The sequence below is a fragment of the Ascaphus truei genome, chromosome 8, assembly GCF_040206685.1.
Source record: "Ascaphus truei isolate aAscTru1 chromosome 8, aAscTru1.hap1, whole genome shotgun sequence".
NCBI classification, from domain to species: domain Eukaryota; kingdom Metazoa; phylum Chordata; class Amphibia; order Anura; family Ascaphidae; genus Ascaphus; species Ascaphus truei.
This window is the reverse complement of record NC_134490.1, coordinates 40,357,864-40,374,863: the sequence shown is the minus strand read 5'-3', so window position 1 is coordinate 40,374,863 and position 17,000 is coordinate 40,357,864. Positions and strand designations below refer to the sequence as shown.

Here is a 17,000-nt window from a genome sequence, read left to right as displayed (position 1 = left end):
GGGTTTTTTTCGAGGTAGTTACGACACTTTTCGTCCTGATGAAGGTCCGCTTGGACCAAAACATCGGCTGCTCGCCTCTCAATATGATACCTTGTTACCAATGAAACTGCACATTCTGCATTCAACTGGTGTTCATGGCGACTTCTTCCAATTATCATGCTCTTGGTGCTGGTAGGGAGTTAAGCACCTCCATGCTGTGGGGCACCCAATTTATATTTCTTTCAGTTGTATTGTATTTTGGTGTGCGAGATTCAGTCCAACTCTTTTTTTACTGTGTCTGATGACCATCTTGTTCTACCTCAGCCATAGCCTAATGCGTATGTAAATTCAAGTCCAGAACAGGAAACTTAAAAGAGTCATAAATGTATTTATTTTGTTTTAAAACGGTGATGGATAAACCCTAAAATACAGAGTCCCACAAGCTTGGTGAGTGAATCCAAGATGGCGGCTCATGGCATTAGTATGGGGACTAGCAGCGTTTTTTGGGTACACTGTCTGTGTTGATGACCAGGTATGGCAGACCGATGCGGAAGGACTTCAGAGGCCAGTACTGAACCCGAGGGCAACACTGAGGGATCTCATATTGAGCATCAAAATACGCGAAGAGGGTGTTACTATGGACAACAGTAACACAGATGAGGATGTGCCTAAGAGGGAGCAGAGAGGTGGTGTAATTCAAACAGTAAGTAATTAGTAATGTATATAATAACATAGTATAATCATAATAACACAGGATTCCGTGTCACATTAAGTCTGGGCTTCCCACTGCAGGATGACAGAGACAGAAGAGAGCTATGGTATATGGATTGTGTCCCTCCTAATGCAGGGTAATACAGTGACAAAGACAGAATGGACCAATGAGACATGGGGTGTGTGTCCTTCACACAGCAGGGTGATGCAGAGAAAGGGGAACCATGGGACACGTGCATGATGTGCAGGTTGACACAATGACAAGAAAGGGTGACCATGTCCATGGTATCATAGTATATTCTATCTCTGTGTAACCTGCCTGTGGTGTGAGGAACAGATTTCATAGGGCCCTTCTATCAGTGTCCATGGCCCATAGATACATTCTGTCTCTGTCACCCGGTGGTGCGAGCAGGGCCGGCGCAAGGGTTTCATGCACCCTAGGCGAACCTTAAAATTTACGCGCCCCCCTCACGTACCTCGCTTGCTGGAAGCGGCACTGGAGTCAGGAAGCGAGCGGCAGTAGAAGACGATGTCAGCGGAGGGAAGACGTTGAGACAGTGGGCGGCGGCGGCTTGTCTGTGGAAAGCCAAGACATCCGACTGGAGCAGGAGCACAGGAGATGGCAGGGGAGGTACGCACTGTAACACCCGGAAGTTGACCGGCATTTGACTTCCGGCACCGGAAGTCAGATGCCGGTCAACTTCCAGTGTTACAGTGCGTACTTCCCTTGCCGTCTCGTGTGCTCCTGCTCCGTTCGGATGTCTTCGTCTGCCACAGCCAAGCCACCGCCGCCCACTGTCTCAACGTCTTCCCTCCACTGAGATCGTCTTCTACTGCCGCTCTGTTCCCTGACTCCTGTGCTGTTCGGCTCCCGCTGTGCCCCTAGGACTTTTGCACCCTAGGCAACTGCCTAGGTTCGCCTAATGGACGGGCCGACCCTGGGTGGGAGGGACTGACTCCATGGGCCGTATGTTCCTCCTGTCAGTGTCACTGTGTCACCCTGCAGTGGGGGTGCCCGTTGATGTTGGTGACCTTACCAGATGCTGTGAAGGTAACAAAAGTTCATTCTTCTCCAGAAGTCACAGAAAAAGCGGTCACTGAGCCAACACGAGATGGCCACAAGCCACCAGAAGAAAGACATGAGGGCCAAGTGACGCATGTTCTGATCCACACACCTGAGTAAGATAAAAGCAGAGATAAATAAAAAGGTGAAGAGTATGTGTCCCTCATGTCTTTGTATTAGGAGGGGTTGAGCGGTATGTGTTGCTGTGTTCTGCATATCAGGTAGAAGTGAGAGGTATGTGTCCATGATGTCTGCTTATTAGAAGGCGGTAAGAGGTATGTTTACCTCATATGTGTATTAGGAGTGGATGTTGATTACTTGTTCCTAATATCTCTATTAGGAGAGGTTGAAAGGTGTGTGTCCCTAGTGGCTATGTATTAAGACAAGGTGAGAGGTATGTGTCCCTAAGATCTGTGAATTAGGAGGGGTTGAAAGGCATGTGTTCTGCATATTAGGAGGAGGTGAGGTGTATGTGTCCCTGATATCTGTGTATTAGTAGCCGGTGAGAGGTATGTGTCCCTGTTGGCTCTGTATTAGAAGGGGGTGAGAGGTATGTCACTGGTCTGTATATTAGGAGGGGGTCAGAGGTATGTGTCCCTGATATCTGTGTATTAGGAGCGGGTGAGATATGTGGCCCTGGCGTCTATGTATTAAAAGGAGGTGAGAGGTATGTGCCCCTAATGTCTGTGTATTAGGACATGGTGAGAGGTATGTGTCCCTAATATCTCACTTCCTCATCTCCTTCACCACAATGTGCAGTATATGGAAGGTGATGCAGTTCAGGACATAGGCGTTAACTGCCGGCTTCACAAATGACATCACAGTGGTGACCGTGGCTGTGATATAGATGGCCGCAACCCATTGACTCCTGGGGAGAGGGGGGTAGTGATGTTAACATGAGTTTATACATACAAAGCATAAGAGAAGCTATATAGAATGATGTAGGAATTAGACAGAACTCCATGCACATAGAGTTACAGATTGAGCAGCTGCCTGACAGAAGTACGTGATTCAGAATAATGGATCCATCCTTTATCAGGCAGAACTACATGATTCAGAATAATGGATCCAACCTTTATCAGGCAGAACTACATGATTCAGAATAATGTATCCATCCTTTATCAGGCAGAACTACATGATTCAGAATAATGGATCCATCCTTTATCAGGCAGAACTACATGATTCAGAATAATGGATCCATCCATCCTTTATCAGGCAGAACTACATGATTCAGAATAATGGATCCATCCTTTATCAGGAAGAACTACATGATTCAGAATAATGGATCCATCATTTATCAGGCAGAACTACATGATTCAGAATAATGGATCCAACCTTTATCAGGCAGAACTACATGATTCAGAATAATGGATCCATCCATCCTTTATCAGGCAGAACTACATGATTCAGAATAATGGATCCATCCATCCTTTATCAGGCAGAACTACATGATTCAGAATAATGGATCCATCCTTTATCAGGAAGAACTACATGATTCAGAATAATGGATCCATCATTTATCAGGCAGAACTACATGATTCAGAATAATGGATCCAACCTTTATCAGGCAGAACTACATGATTCAGAATAATGGATCCATCCATCCTTTATCAGGCAGAACTACATGATTCAGAATAATGACATCCTGCTTCATCAGGCTGAAGTATGAAACAAAAACAGATTGATCTGTCATCAGGAAGGACTACATGATTCCAAATAATGGATTAACCCTTCATCAGGCAAAGTACATGATTCAGAACAATGAATTGATTCCTCACCAGGCACACTAACATGGACACTGAATAACCCCTTTATCAACCGTTAGACACAGGTACACTCTAGATTGTTGAGTCAGACAGAGATAGATCACCACAGGAAATAATGAGACAGATGAAAATAATTACATAATTACAGATGTGTGAGCCCGACAGAAGTACACAATTACAGAATCACCTATTGACAAGCCTCCAAGCAGAAGTACATTATAGTATAGCAAGATTGGGAGTCTAAAGTAAACAATCACTGAGTCATAGATTGAAGAGCCTTTGGCCAAAAACATGATTACAGAACTTATCTCATAAAGATCACCAACACACCAGCCAGGAATGCACAATTGCTGATTACAGATTAAACAGAGTCAACAGACGGAAGTAAATGACAACAGTCACAGATACATTGCGAGCTGCCAGGCAGAAGTAGATGAATGCATAATAAAGGATCCTACCTGTCCTTGATAAAGCCCGGGAAGTAAGGTCGAGGGAACCAGATGGAATACCCCAGGGCAATAACCCACAGGATGGAGATCTCATCCAGCAACTGCCCAAGGTAGCTCAAGGTCATGTGATAATACGTGGAGAAGAGGCCTGGGAGGAAGCAATGGCATGAGGCAATACGTTACTGATACTGCCTTAGAAAGGGGGTTTGGCCTGAATTTACACCCTATATACAGTGGAATGACTGAACAAGGTAGCATGACTGCCTCTAATACAAGGACATTGGGTCAGGGCTAGATGGGTTAGGAGTGGACAGAGCAGAGGTTATTGCAGTGCAGTGACCCTGACACCTCCAGGACTAGAGCCTGGCACTTCCAGGACCACACAAGAATTGGAGTACTGCAGCAGCATCAGCAATACACTAGACATGATTATTAATTGCAGGTGTTGGTTTAGAATCTGACTGTAATGGCTGCACAGTGCAGATCAGGGCCACATGTGTGTCCACATGGACTATTTAAACCTCCTTGGATGGATATTATGATTAAACCTGACGAAGGGGCCAGTGGGCCTTGAAACGTTGCTCTATTGTGCACATACTGTAAAAGAGTGTGTGTCTGCTAACAATTCATTTCCCTGTGTGTGCTGATTTTTTCTGTATTGCTGCTTTTTTGATTAATTAAAGAAGAAACTTGATGAGACCAAAAGCAAAACGTAAGTCCTTCATTATTATTTTTGAGTGCTGATCCAGTTTAGTTTTTTGTTTCGTATGCGACTCTGCCACCAAGTGTATCAGTCACTTAACACTCACTCCAGCCAGGAGATGACCCCGTGGGGTGTCTTTTGGACGACCCACAATGTACTTTTCATGAAAGCTGTCCTTACCAACCAACATAAACATGAGCCAGACGAGGTGTACAGCCAGAGTGCGTCTGCGGGCATATGGGTGCAGGAGGTACATCATGAGGGGCCCGACCAGGAGGAATACCACATTACTGACCTGGGGGGAAGTGGGATTAGAAAGAGCTTTAAGGACAGGGCAGTTTAAGGCACAATGATACCCATAGGGCCTTTTCAGGGTATAAGGATACAGAACAGTCCCTCCTATGACCAAAGTAATAATGACATGTTTAAGGGGTAAATCCCTCCTAAGACCAAAGTGTGCTAATGCCAGTGACATGTTTAAGGGGTCACATCTGAGTGACTGACTCTTTTTTTTTTTTTTTACCCAAATCTGATCAATCTGAAAATAATTATTAATCATTTTTTAATGTCAGTTTGTAAACATGGTGAGCTGGGTTGGATTATCTCTGACTGTTCCCTTTTGTCACGTTATGTTCAACAAGAGTTTGCACAGGCAAAGCCCCCTCTCTTCCCCTTGTCATTATTGGCTTTCTGATAAGGACAGGGTCGGCTAAGGGTAAAAAAAACATGTCCCTATTCAGAGGGCTTAAAGAATGCAATTGGTATTTCATTTCCAGATAAACAAAAACAGCCAAATATTTGCTATTAGCACAATCAGATTAGTTTAGAGAAGATAATTAGACAGTACATTTGTTTTTACAAAATGTTGTTCTCTGACCGGCTAAGTTGAATCGCACTTTTAAACATCTAATAATAAGGATAATTGTTCTTATGTGGCGCTGACAGTGTACCTACCTCAGTACACAGAAGTGAGTCTCTGCCCTGTAGAGCTCACAATCTAATTTGTGGTGCCTCAGAGATAAAGTGACTTGCCCTGAGGTCACCAGGCTAGTCGAGGCTGGGGTGCCAACCAGTTTCACCCACTTCAAAGATCTGCAGACAGGCTAACTGCTGAAAGCACAAGGGGAAACCCCTGTGGAACATACAATAACACTACACACTTCTCGTTAAGAGAGCAGATCTAAACAAGGTCAAGGTGCTGCAGTGATACTATATGGTCCTAGAGGTGCTCATGCTCCGTTCAGTCCTCGAGTTGGCAGGCTTTGTTTTCCCGTGGCTGCCCGGTTCTAGGGGTTCTAGGCCCAGCATCCCTGGAGGTAGCAAGTCTTGTTCACCTGCACCTCTCCCCGTTGCCATAGAGTCCCAGAAGTAGCAGACTCCCTGTGCCCATCTCTCGAGCTGCCCAGTTGTAGAGGTGTCAGACTTCACATTCCTCCATCTATTCCCCACACACCGAGTCCTAGAGGTCGGTTTACCACTCTGCAGCGAAGGAGTTAATATACTGCATAGCCACACTATAACAGCCCCTGCCCCCACCCCATATATTGACAAAAGTCACAGGACACTCACAGGGACCTTTGATTCTCCCAACCCCCCAAAACACTAACGCTCCCAATGTTAATAATTACAAATGTACACCGTGACTAAACCTGTTCCATTCACTCTGCCCGTCCCAGCAACTCTGTTGCATCCTAATAAATGCAACTTTATAACCACCAGCCCTTAGTCAGCCTAAATACACAAGGTCTCTTTTACAACGCGTATTCACTTCCAGGTGTATCAGCCCCTGTGTGTATCTGTCCTCAGGTGTACCTGCCTCATGGTGTGTCTGACCTCAGGTGTGTCTCAGGTGTATCTGCCCCCAGGTGTATCAGGTCTCTGGTGTATTTCAGGTGTATATGCTTTCAGTTGTATTTGCCCTTAGGTGTATATCCTGCCGTGTGTATCCTGCCCAGCTGTGTCTGCTCCCAGGTATATCTCATCTCTTGTTTTTCTGCTTCCTGCTGTATCTATTGCTTGTCCTGCAGCTGATCCCCAAGACGAATATGCAATATGGATGGTCCATACACTCACCGTGTTATAATATTCTGCAATATACTCAGAGTACACATAGTTTTCCTCGCACCAGTCGATCTCCGAGCTTTGCCGGGCAAATATAATGGGTGCCATACTAAGCGAGAGGGGGAGAGATTGGGGTTAGGCAGAATGAGTGAGAGAAAGGACATTAGAGAGGGCAAAGGGGAGGAGAAATAAACAGGGGAAGAACAGAGTGAGAGGCAGGAAAGGGAGAGAGAGACTCATGTAAAAGATGAATAACTAATGAATTAATGAAGAGTGATGGATACATGTATGAATGAAAATGGGATAAATAAATGGACACATGAATGTAACAGTACATACAATTTCAACACGATGAATGAATCAGTTTGAGTGCATGAATAAATGGAAAACTAAATAAACTAATGGATTATTATTATTTTCGTTTATTTGTAAAGCCCCAACAAACTCCGCAGCACGGTACAGTGGGGGGTACAGTCACAGAGCTGCCGCAAAGCCTGGGAGAAACAAAAGACACGATAGGGAAACCATTGTCTCTCGCAGCGGGGATACTCGTTGTACTGAGCTCTGCAAATGACCCAGTTACATTAATGTCATTACCAGGGCGCCCTGGACCCGAAATCATTAGGGCGACATGCCCAAATATGGTCATGCCTATACCCAATATAGGACACTGAATACAGGCTCAGGCAGCAGGGGGAAAGGAGAGCAGAACTGTCCAAAGTGCCGCTGTAAATAAACACTGCACTTATGGGAATAGGCAATCAGCCGAACTGCTTGGGATTTCTGGAAGCCTGTGTGCCTATTTCATCACAGACATCAATGACATAAACAGGTTGACAACATTCAAATACAAATAAGGGCAACCATGCACAAACAGATACGACAGGCAATGAAGGCCCTGCATGCGAGAGTTTACAATCTAGAGGGAATGAGGGACAATGTTGAAACAAAAGATAAACTGTACAGTATGCCTCAGTATGGTTCAGCCGCACAGCTGATCCCATTAAAGTTCGAGGGTGGACAAAAATATTAAATACTTAGGAGCCAGACAGAATTTGTAGAAGTCAGTGTTTTGTTAGGGGGTGTGGGGGAGGGGCGGGGGGGTGGTGTTCTGGGAAGCCACTGTAAGGATTTGTATAGTGGAGCAGCAGACGTGGAACATGAGTGAGGTAGGTGAGTGTTGGCACCAGAAGTTTGGATGGGTTGGAGTTGGGACAATAAATGAACAGGTGAATGAATGAACATGTGGATGAATGAATGGACTGAGGGATGAATAAATAGATGGATGAATGAATAAACAGATGAAGAAATTAATGAGTAGATGGGCAAATTAATGAATATATAGATGAGTGAATTAACAGGTGAATGAATAGATGGATAAGTAAATGAATGGGTGAATGATTGGCTAGATGGATGAGTGAATGGATTCCAGATCAGTGCTTCAAGATGCCCAATATATGATTTTAAGTTGATATATTCTCCCCCTTTAGCTCAATATGCATTAAGGGGCCAGTACCACGGCAAAGACCAGCACTAGATCTACACGAGCTCACCAATGTGTTACCATTGGTCGTGGTAACACAACTCCTGGGCATGCCTCAATGATTGGAGGGGTGGGCAGGCTAACTGGAGATAGAGCTGAGCAGGCTGCAGACACCTCATAACATAGGATTGGACCTCAAGCATTTGCCACCTGCTTGAAAGACCAGCGAAAGAAAAATAAAATGAACCCAATTCACGGCTCTAACCCAACTCTTGCATGCATTAAATGGAATGTTCCACTACTAAGACCAGTATCAAATAAAAGGAAGTCCAGCGCAGCCAAGAAATTCCTGGTACCCGTTAATATGGATCTCCCACCTAAGCTCTCCCACTGCAAAGAAAAGCACCAGCTAAAACTGAAGCCCAAAGTCCCCACATACCTTGGCTGATTGCGGTAACCAGGTGGTAACCCAACTCCTGAAATGCTTCAGTGCCGGCATCAGCTGGGTACACAAGGACCTGTCTCCAAATCACACCCACTGCAAAGACTAGCGCTTGATAAAAAAAATGAGCTCAGCTAACGTCCGGAAGCTGGCTGCACGTTATCAGAGGGAGCTGGCTGTGTGTGTCCCACAGAGGGAGCTGGCTGTGTGTGTCCCACAGAGGGAGCTGGCTGTGTGTGTCCCACAGAGGGAGCTGGCTGTGTGTGTCCCACAGAGGGAGCTGGCAGTGTGTGTCCCACAAAGAGAGCTGGCAGTGTGTGCCCCAGAGTGAGCTGGCAGTGTGTGTCCCACAAAGAGAGCTGGCAGTGTGTGCCCCAGAGTGAGCTGGCAGTGTCCCCCCCACAAAGGGAGATAGCTATGGGCGTCCCACAAAGGGAGCTGGCTACATTACGGTATGTGTCCCACAAAGGGAGCTGGCTATGTTTGTCCCACGAAGGGAGCTGGCAGTGTGTGTCCCACGAAGGGAGCTGGCTATGTGTGTCCCACGAAGGGAGCTGGCTATGTGTGCCCCACGAAGGGAGCTGGCTATGTGTGCTCCACGAAGGGAGCTGGCAGTGTATGTCCCTCAGAGGAAGCTGGCAGTGTGTATGTGTGTGTGTCCCACAGAGGAAGCTGACAGTGTGTGTGTCCAACAGGGCTGATCCATTGTGATGTCACAGTCAGGAAGTGGAACCAAGGCAGCTGTTATCTTATCTGCACCTATGACCCACAAACACTGGAGCGGTCACTGAGCATTTTAAAACCCCGCTCACTGCAGGGACAAAAGCTCTGACAGTGTCACCCTACAGTGCTCATTGCTCCCTCTTCTATATATGTCACTGTGTGGTTTCAGAGATAGACTTAGTGGGACACCCTGCAGAGGGGGGGACAGACTCAGTAGGAAATAGGTCTCTTTATGTGTCACTGTGTAACTGTAGTGGAATGGACAGACTCAGTGGGACATAGGTCCCTGCTATCTGTGTCACCCAGTGGCGGGAAGGACAGACTTCATGAGCTAAGAATCCCTTCTATCTGTGTCACCCTTAACCGGGGCACAACTAGAAATTGATATTGGGGGATGCAGGCGTCGCGGCGTTATGAGGTTGTGGCGTCGTGATGTCACCATCTGTCTGTCTGTCTGTCTATCTATCTATCTATCAGACTTAGGTATGTTTCCGTACAAAGGTTCAGCTGTTAAGCAACAATCGGAATGCCTCCTTGGAGAGGAAGGCTGAGTCCATGGTCAGCGCTTATCCGCTGACCCGCGCTGAGGCGCACTGACCCGTGCTGAGGCGCGCTGACCCGTGCTGAGGCGCGCTGACGCTTGTCAGTGAGCCCCTGCAGCCGCAATGAGAGCAGCTTTAGCAGGGGCTCGCGCACGCGTCCGCAGGCGTGCGGAAGCGTAGCCGACAATAATTTTTTAGTTTAAGCGCTCACGGGAGCGCAGGGCCGGTCACGTGAGCGGTTCGCCCATTAAGGGCGAACCAGCTCAGTGACGTCACTGGCCCGGCCCCCGACACGCCCCCAGACGGCGCGGGAACTAAGGCCAGGGAAAGCACCCGCTTTCCCTTAGCCTCCGCGCGCTTCCGCAAGGCTGAATTCTCTATGGACTCAGCCGAAGAAGGAGGGGAGGAGACAGAGAGAGAGAGAGAGCAAGGAGGGGAGGAGAGACAGCAAAGAGGGGAGAGGAGAGAGACAGCAAGTAGAGGAGGAGACAAAGAGACAACAATGAGAGGAGGAGGCAGATGGATGACGAGGAGGGAATGGAGAGCACTGTGCACATGGAGCAGGAGGGTGTGCAAAGAGAGGGGAAGCGAGACAGCAAGGTTAGTAGGAGAAGGAAACAGAGAGACAGCAAGAAGAGGAGACAGATGAGATGAGTAGGAGAGGAGGGAGTGTAGTGTACACAGGGAGGAGCAGACACAGTAAAGCGGGGAGGAGAGAGTGCAAACAGAAGCAGGGCATGATGGAGGAGAGAGTAAGGTGGGGTAGAGGGGACAAGAGACAGCAAGGCATTACCCGGAGGGGGTGAAAACAAAGAGTAATGTTTAATTAATAACCTTTAAGATCTGCTAGATCAGCGTATGTTACACCAGGTACAACTACTGTAGTTACAATATAATTGTATTACCATCGTCTATCATATAATTTAATGTTATAATCTTCCTCTTGGTTACATTAATTTGTCCAATTATCTGCTGATCCTTTGATGACAATAACATTAAATAATATGAATATATGAACATTATCAATGTGATAAGCTCATGGCAGTACGTAATGGTATGGAGGAGTGTGATATGTGTCACTGTCATCAGGGTCACATTGGTCCTACATGGCACTAATCCTTTAGCTCAGGGGTGCACAATCCTTTCCCCCTGCCTGCTCACCTCCCCTGCTCGCCCTCCCCACCCCCCTGCTCGGCTCCGGCGTCAAATGACGTTGCGGGGTCATGTGATGCCACGTTGCCATGGCAACGCCATGTCGCGTGACCCCGCAATTTGGCACCAGGGTTACCATGCCAACATATCGCTGCAAGCCAAGGTAAGTTAGTTACAGAGGCCTCGCACGGTCCCCCGGCACTTAATTTAAATGCTTTGGGGTAGAACACGGCACCTCTGTAACCGCCGTGTCCCCCCCCCCCCCAGAAAATCTATTAAAGATGTCCCTGTCATTAGGTCACTTTGGTCCTATTTGGGACTGACCCTATAATCCATTAAACATGTCACCGCCCTTAGATTATATAATCATATTTCTACAATAATTATCAAGTAACATACACTACATGTGTATGGAGTAATTATGAAGTAACATACACTACGTGTATGAAGTAATTACCAAGTAACATACACTACGTGTATGAAGTAATTACCAAGTAACATACACTACATGTGTATGAAGTAATTACCAAGTAACATACACTACGTGTATGAAGTAATTACCAAGTAACATACACTACGTGTATGAAGTAATTATCACGTAACCTACACTACATATGTATGAAGTAATTATCAAGTAACATACACTATATGTATATGAAGTAATTATCAAGTAACATACACTACATGTATATGAAGTAATTATCAAATAACATACACTAAGTGTATGAAGTAATTATCAAGTAACATACACTACATGTATGAAGTAATTAACATACACTGCATGTGTATGAAGTAATTATCATGTAACCTACACTACATTTGTATGAAGTAATTATCAAGTAACATACACTACATGTGTATGAAGTAATTATCAAGTAACATACACTACATGTGTATGAAGTAATTATCAAGTAACATACACTACATGTGTATGAAGTAATTATCAAGTAACATACACTACATGTGTATGAAGTAATTATCAAGTAACATACACTACATGTGTATGAAGTAATTAGCAAGTAACCTACACCATGTGTATGAAGTAATTATCAAGGCATATACACTACATTGACTAAGAGGTAGTGTTTAGCTTTGGTGCAGAGGTTATTTTTAATTACTTTTTTTTAAAATTAAAGCAGGCTGGGTTTTGGGGGTGTACTGTAGGTATGGGGTGAGAGGGAAGTCTTGGGTTTTAGGCTGTGAGTGTGTGTCAGGGATAAGTTTTCATCCCTGAGTTTGGGATGGGGGAATTCCTGGATTTTTGGGCTGTAAATTCAGGGTTTTGGAGGTTTCTAGAATTGTAATGAGTGTTTCTTTTATGTTTGACGATCGTGGGGAAGGGGGAGGGGAGATTCCTGGGTTTTGGGACGCTCCCCTCTAAGGTCCATATTCACTAAAGCGTGCTAGGCTTTAGCACACCCTAACCCCCATTTAGCTGAATGGATGTTAAGAAGTGCTGACCTTTAGTGAATATGGGCCTACATTCTTTAGAACAAAGAGGCTGTTCTGCGATACTCAAAGGTAACGAGTTCCTGATGACCCCATAACAAGCACTACACTAATGGAAATGGGGTGAGCAAGAGACGACCGTTAACGCCCCATCACTGTACTTAGAGGTGCCCCACCCAGCTGTTTAACCTCTGCAGATGCCTGTGTCCCCCTGATCTGAGACAGTGTGTGACAAAGCTGTGTATCCTGTTCTGCGACAGTGTGTGACAGCTGTGTGCCATGCTAAGCGACAGTGTGTGGAACTCCTCACTTTTTCCATGTTATGTGAAAGTGTGTGACACAGCTTCCTGTGTCCCTAGCTCTGTGACTGTGTGACAAAGCTCCCTATGCCTCCTGCTTTGTGACACTGTGACAGATCTTGCTCTGTGACCCTAGCTCTGTGACTGTGACAAAGCTCCCTATGCCTCCTGCACTGTGACAGACCTTGCTCTGTGTCCCTTGCCCTTTGACACAGCTGTGTCCCCTGCTCTATGACAACGTGTAACAGCTGTAAAGAAATGAAAGAAAATAAGTTTTAAAATAAAAGTGGAGGTATTTGGTGTAAAAATTACAATGGAATATCTTATCAAAAATAGAAAAATGTGTTAAAAAAAAGAAAAGTAGGCAATTCAGGAAAATAAATGAGGAATTTGGTAAAAAAAATAAAAAAGGGGACGAACACAGTAAGGGAAGGACAAAATGCGTGGGATATCCTAACTACGAAAAAAGCGACCGGTATGAGGTTTTACAGCAGATAGGAAAATGGGCAGAGGAGGTGTTCCTTATCTGCCCTCAAATTCCACGTTTCTATGTTTTACAATGAAGTATTTTTGTTAAAAACAGACAATAAAATGTAAAAATTGAAAAAAGGAGAGTTCATATTAACATTTTCAGTAAAAAAAAAAGTAGTAGTAGATGGCGGAGCTGCTGTTCTTGCTGTAGTAGTTGGCGGAGCTGCTGTTGTCGGTGCTGCTGTTGTTGCTGTAGTAGTTGGCGGAGCTGCTGTTGTTGCTGTAGTAGTTGGCGGAGCTGCTGTTGTTGCTATAGTAGTTGGCGGAGCTGCTGTTGTTGCTGTAGTAGTTGGCGGAGCTGCTGCTGTTGTTGCTGTAGTAGTTGGCGGTGCTGTTGCTGTTGTTGCTGTAGCAGTTGGCGGAGCTGCTGTTCTTGCTGTAGTAGTTGGCGGAGCTGCTGTTGTCAGTGCTGCTGTTGTTGCTGTAGTAGTTGGCGGAGCTGCTGTTGTTGCTGTAGTAGTTGGCGGAGCTGCTGTTGTTGCTATAGTAGTTGGCGGAGCTGCTGTTGTTGCTGTAGTAGTTGGCGGAGCTGCTGCTGTTGTTGCTGTAGTAGTTGGCGGAGCTGTTGCTGTTGTTGCTGTAGCAGTTGGCGGAGCTGCTGTTGTTGCTGTAGTAGTTGGCGGAGCTGCTGTTGTTGCTGTAGTAGTTGGCGGAGCTGCTGCTGTTGCTGTAGTAGTTGTCGGAGCTGCTGCTGTTGTTGCTGTAGTAGTTGGCAGAGCTGCTGCTGTTGCTGTAGTAGTTGGCGGAGCTGTTGTTGCTGCAGCTGTTGTCGGTGCTGCTGTTCTTGCTGTAGTAGTTGGCGGAGCTGCTGCTGTTGCTGTAGTAGTTGGCGGAGCTGCTGTTGTTGCTGTAGTAGTTGGCGGAGCTGCTGCTGTGTGTAGTAGATGGCGGAGCTGCTGCTGTTGTTGCTGTAGTAGTTGGCAGAGCTGCTGCTGTTGCAGTAGTAGTTGGTGGAGCTGCTGTTGTTGCTGTAGTAGTTGGCGGAGCTGCTGTTGTTGCTGTAGTAGTTGGCGGAGCTGCTGTTGTTGCTGTAGTAGTTGGCGGAGCTGCTGTTGTTGCAGTAGTAGTTGGCGGAGCTGATGTTGTTGCAGTAGTAGTTGGCGGAGCTGCTGTTGTTGCTGTAGTAGTTGGCGGAGCTGCTGTTGTTGCTGTAGTAGTTGGCGAAGCTGCTGCTGTTGTTGCTGTAGTAGTTGGCGGAGCTGCTGTTGCTGTAGTAGTTGGCGGAGCTGCTGTTGCTGTAGTAGTTGACGGAGCTGCTGTTGTTGCTGTAGTAGTTGGCGGAGCTGCTGATGTTGCTGTAGTAGTTGGCGGAGCTGCTGTTGTTGCTGTAGTAGTTGGCGGAGCTGCTGTTGCTGTAGTAGTTGGCGGAGCTGCTGTTGTTGCTGTAGTAGTTGGCGGAGCTGCTGCTGTTGCTGTAGCAGTTGGTGGAGCTGCTGTTCTTGCTGTAGTAGTTGGCGGAGCTGCTGCTGTTGTTGCTGTAGTAGTTGGCAGAGCTGCTGCTGTTGCTGTAGTAGATGGCGGAGCTGCTGCTGTTGTTGCTGTAGTAGTTGGCAGAGCTGCTGCTGTTGTTGCTGTAGTAGTTGGCAGAGCTGCTGCTGTTGCTGTAGTAGTTGGCAGAGCTGCTGCTGTTGTTGCTGTAGCAGTTGGCGGAGCTGCTGTTGTTGCAGTAGTAGTTGGCAGAGCTGCTGCTGTTGCTGTAGTAGTTGGCGGAGCTGCTGATGTTGCTGTAGTAGTTGGCAGAGCTGCTGCTGTTGCTGTAGTAGTTGGCGGAGCTGCTGATGTTGCTGCAGTAGTTGGCGGAGCTGCTGTTGTTGCTGTAGTAGTTGGCGGAGCTGCTGTTGTTGCTGTAGTAGTTGGCAGAGCTGCTGCTGTTGCTGTAGTAGTTGGCGGAGCTGCTGATGTTGCTGTAGTAGTTGGCAGTGCTGCTGCTGTTGCTGTAGTAGTTGGCGGAGCTGCTGCTGTTGCTGTAGTAGTTGGCAGAGCTGCTGCTGTTGCTGTAGTAGTTGGCGGAGCTGCTGTTGTTGCTGTAGTAGTTGGCAGAGCTGCTGCTGTTGCTGTAGTAGTTGGCGGAGCTGCTGTTGTTGCTGTAGTAGTTGGCGGAGCTGCTGTTGTTGCAGTAGTAGTTGGCAGAGCTGCTGCTGTTGCTGTAGTAGTTGGCGGAGCTGCTGTTGTTGCTGTAGTAGTTGGCAGAGCTGCTGCTGTTGCTGTAGTAGTTGGCGGAGCTGCTGATGTTGCTGTAGTAGTTGACGGAGCTGCTGTTGTTGCAGTAGTAGTTGGCAGAGCTGCTGATGTTGCTGTAGTAGTTGGCGGAGCTACTGTTGTTGCAGTAGTAGTTGGCGGAGCTGCTGATGTTGCTGTAGTAGTTGGCGGAGCTGCTGTTGTTGCTGTAGTAGTTGGCGGAGCTGCTGTTGTTGCTGTAGTAGTTGGCGGAGCTGCTGCTGTTGCTGTAGTAGTTGGCGGAGCTGCTGATGTTGCTGTAGTAGTTGGCAGAGCTGCTGCTGTTGCTGTAGTAGTTGGCGGAGCTGCTGTTGTTGCAGTAGTAGTTGGCAGAGCTGCTGCTGTTGCTGTAGTAGTTGGCGGAGCTGCTGTTGTTGCAGTAGTAGTTGGCAGAGCTGCTGCTGTTGCTGTAGTAGTTGGCGGAGCTGCTGTTGTTGCTGTAGTAGTTGGCGGAGCTGCTGTTGTTGCAGTAGTAGTTGGCAGAGCTGCTGCTGTTGCTGTAGTAGTTGGCGGAGCTGCAGTTGTTGCTGTAGTAGTTGGCAGAGCTGCTGCTGTTGCTGTAGTAGTTGGCGGAGCTGCTGATGTTGCTGTAGTAGTTGGCGGAGCTGCTGTTGTTGGAGTAGTAGTTGGCAGAGCTGCTGCTGTTGCTGTAGTAGTTGGCGGAGCTGCTGTTGTTGCAGTAGTAGTTGGCATTAAAGCTGTTGCTGTAGTAGTTGGCGGAGCTGCTGTTGTTGCAGTAGTAGTTGGCAGAGCTGCTGCTGTTGCTGTAGTAGTTGGTGGAGCTGCTGTTGTTGCAGTAGTAGTTGGCAGAGTTGCTGCTGTTGCTGTAGTAGTTGGCGGAGCTGCTGTTGTTGCTGTAGTAGTTGGCGGAGCTGCTGTTGTTGCAGTAGTAGTTGGCAGAGCTGCTGCTGTTGCTGTAGTAGTTGGCGGAGCTGCTGTTGTTGCAGTAGTAGTTGGCAGAGCTGCTGTTGTTGCTGTAGTAGTTGGCGGAGCTGCTGATGTTGCTGTAGTAGTTGGCGGAGCTGCTGTTGTTGCAGTAGTAGTTGGCAGAGCTGCTGCTGTTGCTGTAGTAGTTGGCGGAGCTGCTGTTGTTGCTGTAGTAGTTGGCAGAGCTGCTGCTGTTGCTGTAGTAGTTGGCGGAGCTGCTGTTGTTGCTGTAGTAGTTGGCGGAGCTGCTGTTGTTGCAGTAGTAGTTGGCAGAGCTGCTGCTGTTGCTGTAGTAGTTGGCGGAGCTGCTGTTGTTGCAGTAGTAGTTGGCAGAGCTGCTGTTGTTGCTGTAGTAGTTGGCGGAGCTGCTGATGTTGTTGTAGTAGTTGGCGGAGCTGCTGTTGTTGCTGTAGTAGTTGGCGGAGCTGCTGTTGTTGCTGTAGTAGTTGGCGGAGCTGCTGCTGTTGCTGTAGTAGTTGGCGGAGCTGCTGTTGTTGCTGTAG

At 47.1% G+C, this 17,000-nt stretch overlaps 1 protein-coding gene across 1 annotated transcript; it reads right to left on the bottom strand.

Moving 5' to 3' along the window:
• Positions 1–347: 347 nt before the first annotated feature.
• Positions 348–9,366, bottom strand: ACER1 (alkaline ceramidase 1). The gene is made up of 7 exons (XM_075611596.1): positions 8,655–9,366; positions 6,745–6,841; positions 4,852–4,966; positions 3,978–4,116; positions 2,484–2,621; positions 1,728–1,865; positions 348–647 (listed from the first exon to the last, which is right to left on the bottom strand). The coding sequence occupies exons 2-7, from the start codon at positions 6,838–6,840 to the stop codon at positions 470–472; spliced, it is 804 nt and encodes a 267-aa protein (XP_075467711.1). The 5' UTR covers position 6,841; positions 8,655–9,366; the 3' UTR covers positions 348–469.
• Positions 9,367–17,000: the final 7,634 nt, after the last annotated feature.

Bases quoted from the DNA above. Each gene is read 5' to 3' on its own strand.
- ACER1 (XM_075611596.1), bottom strand. From the start codon at position 6,840: ATGGCACCCATTATATTTGCCCGGCAAAGCTCGGAGATCGACTGGTGC. The intron at 4,967-6,744 runs GTGAGTGTATGG...ACTTCCCCCCAG, and splicing joins TTGCAGAATATTATAACACG to GTCAGTAATGTGGTATTCCT. The intron at 648-1,727 runs GTAAGGTCACCA...GCTCCCTCTTAG, and splicing joins TGTTACCTTCACAGCATCTG to GCACATCCTCATCTGTGTTA.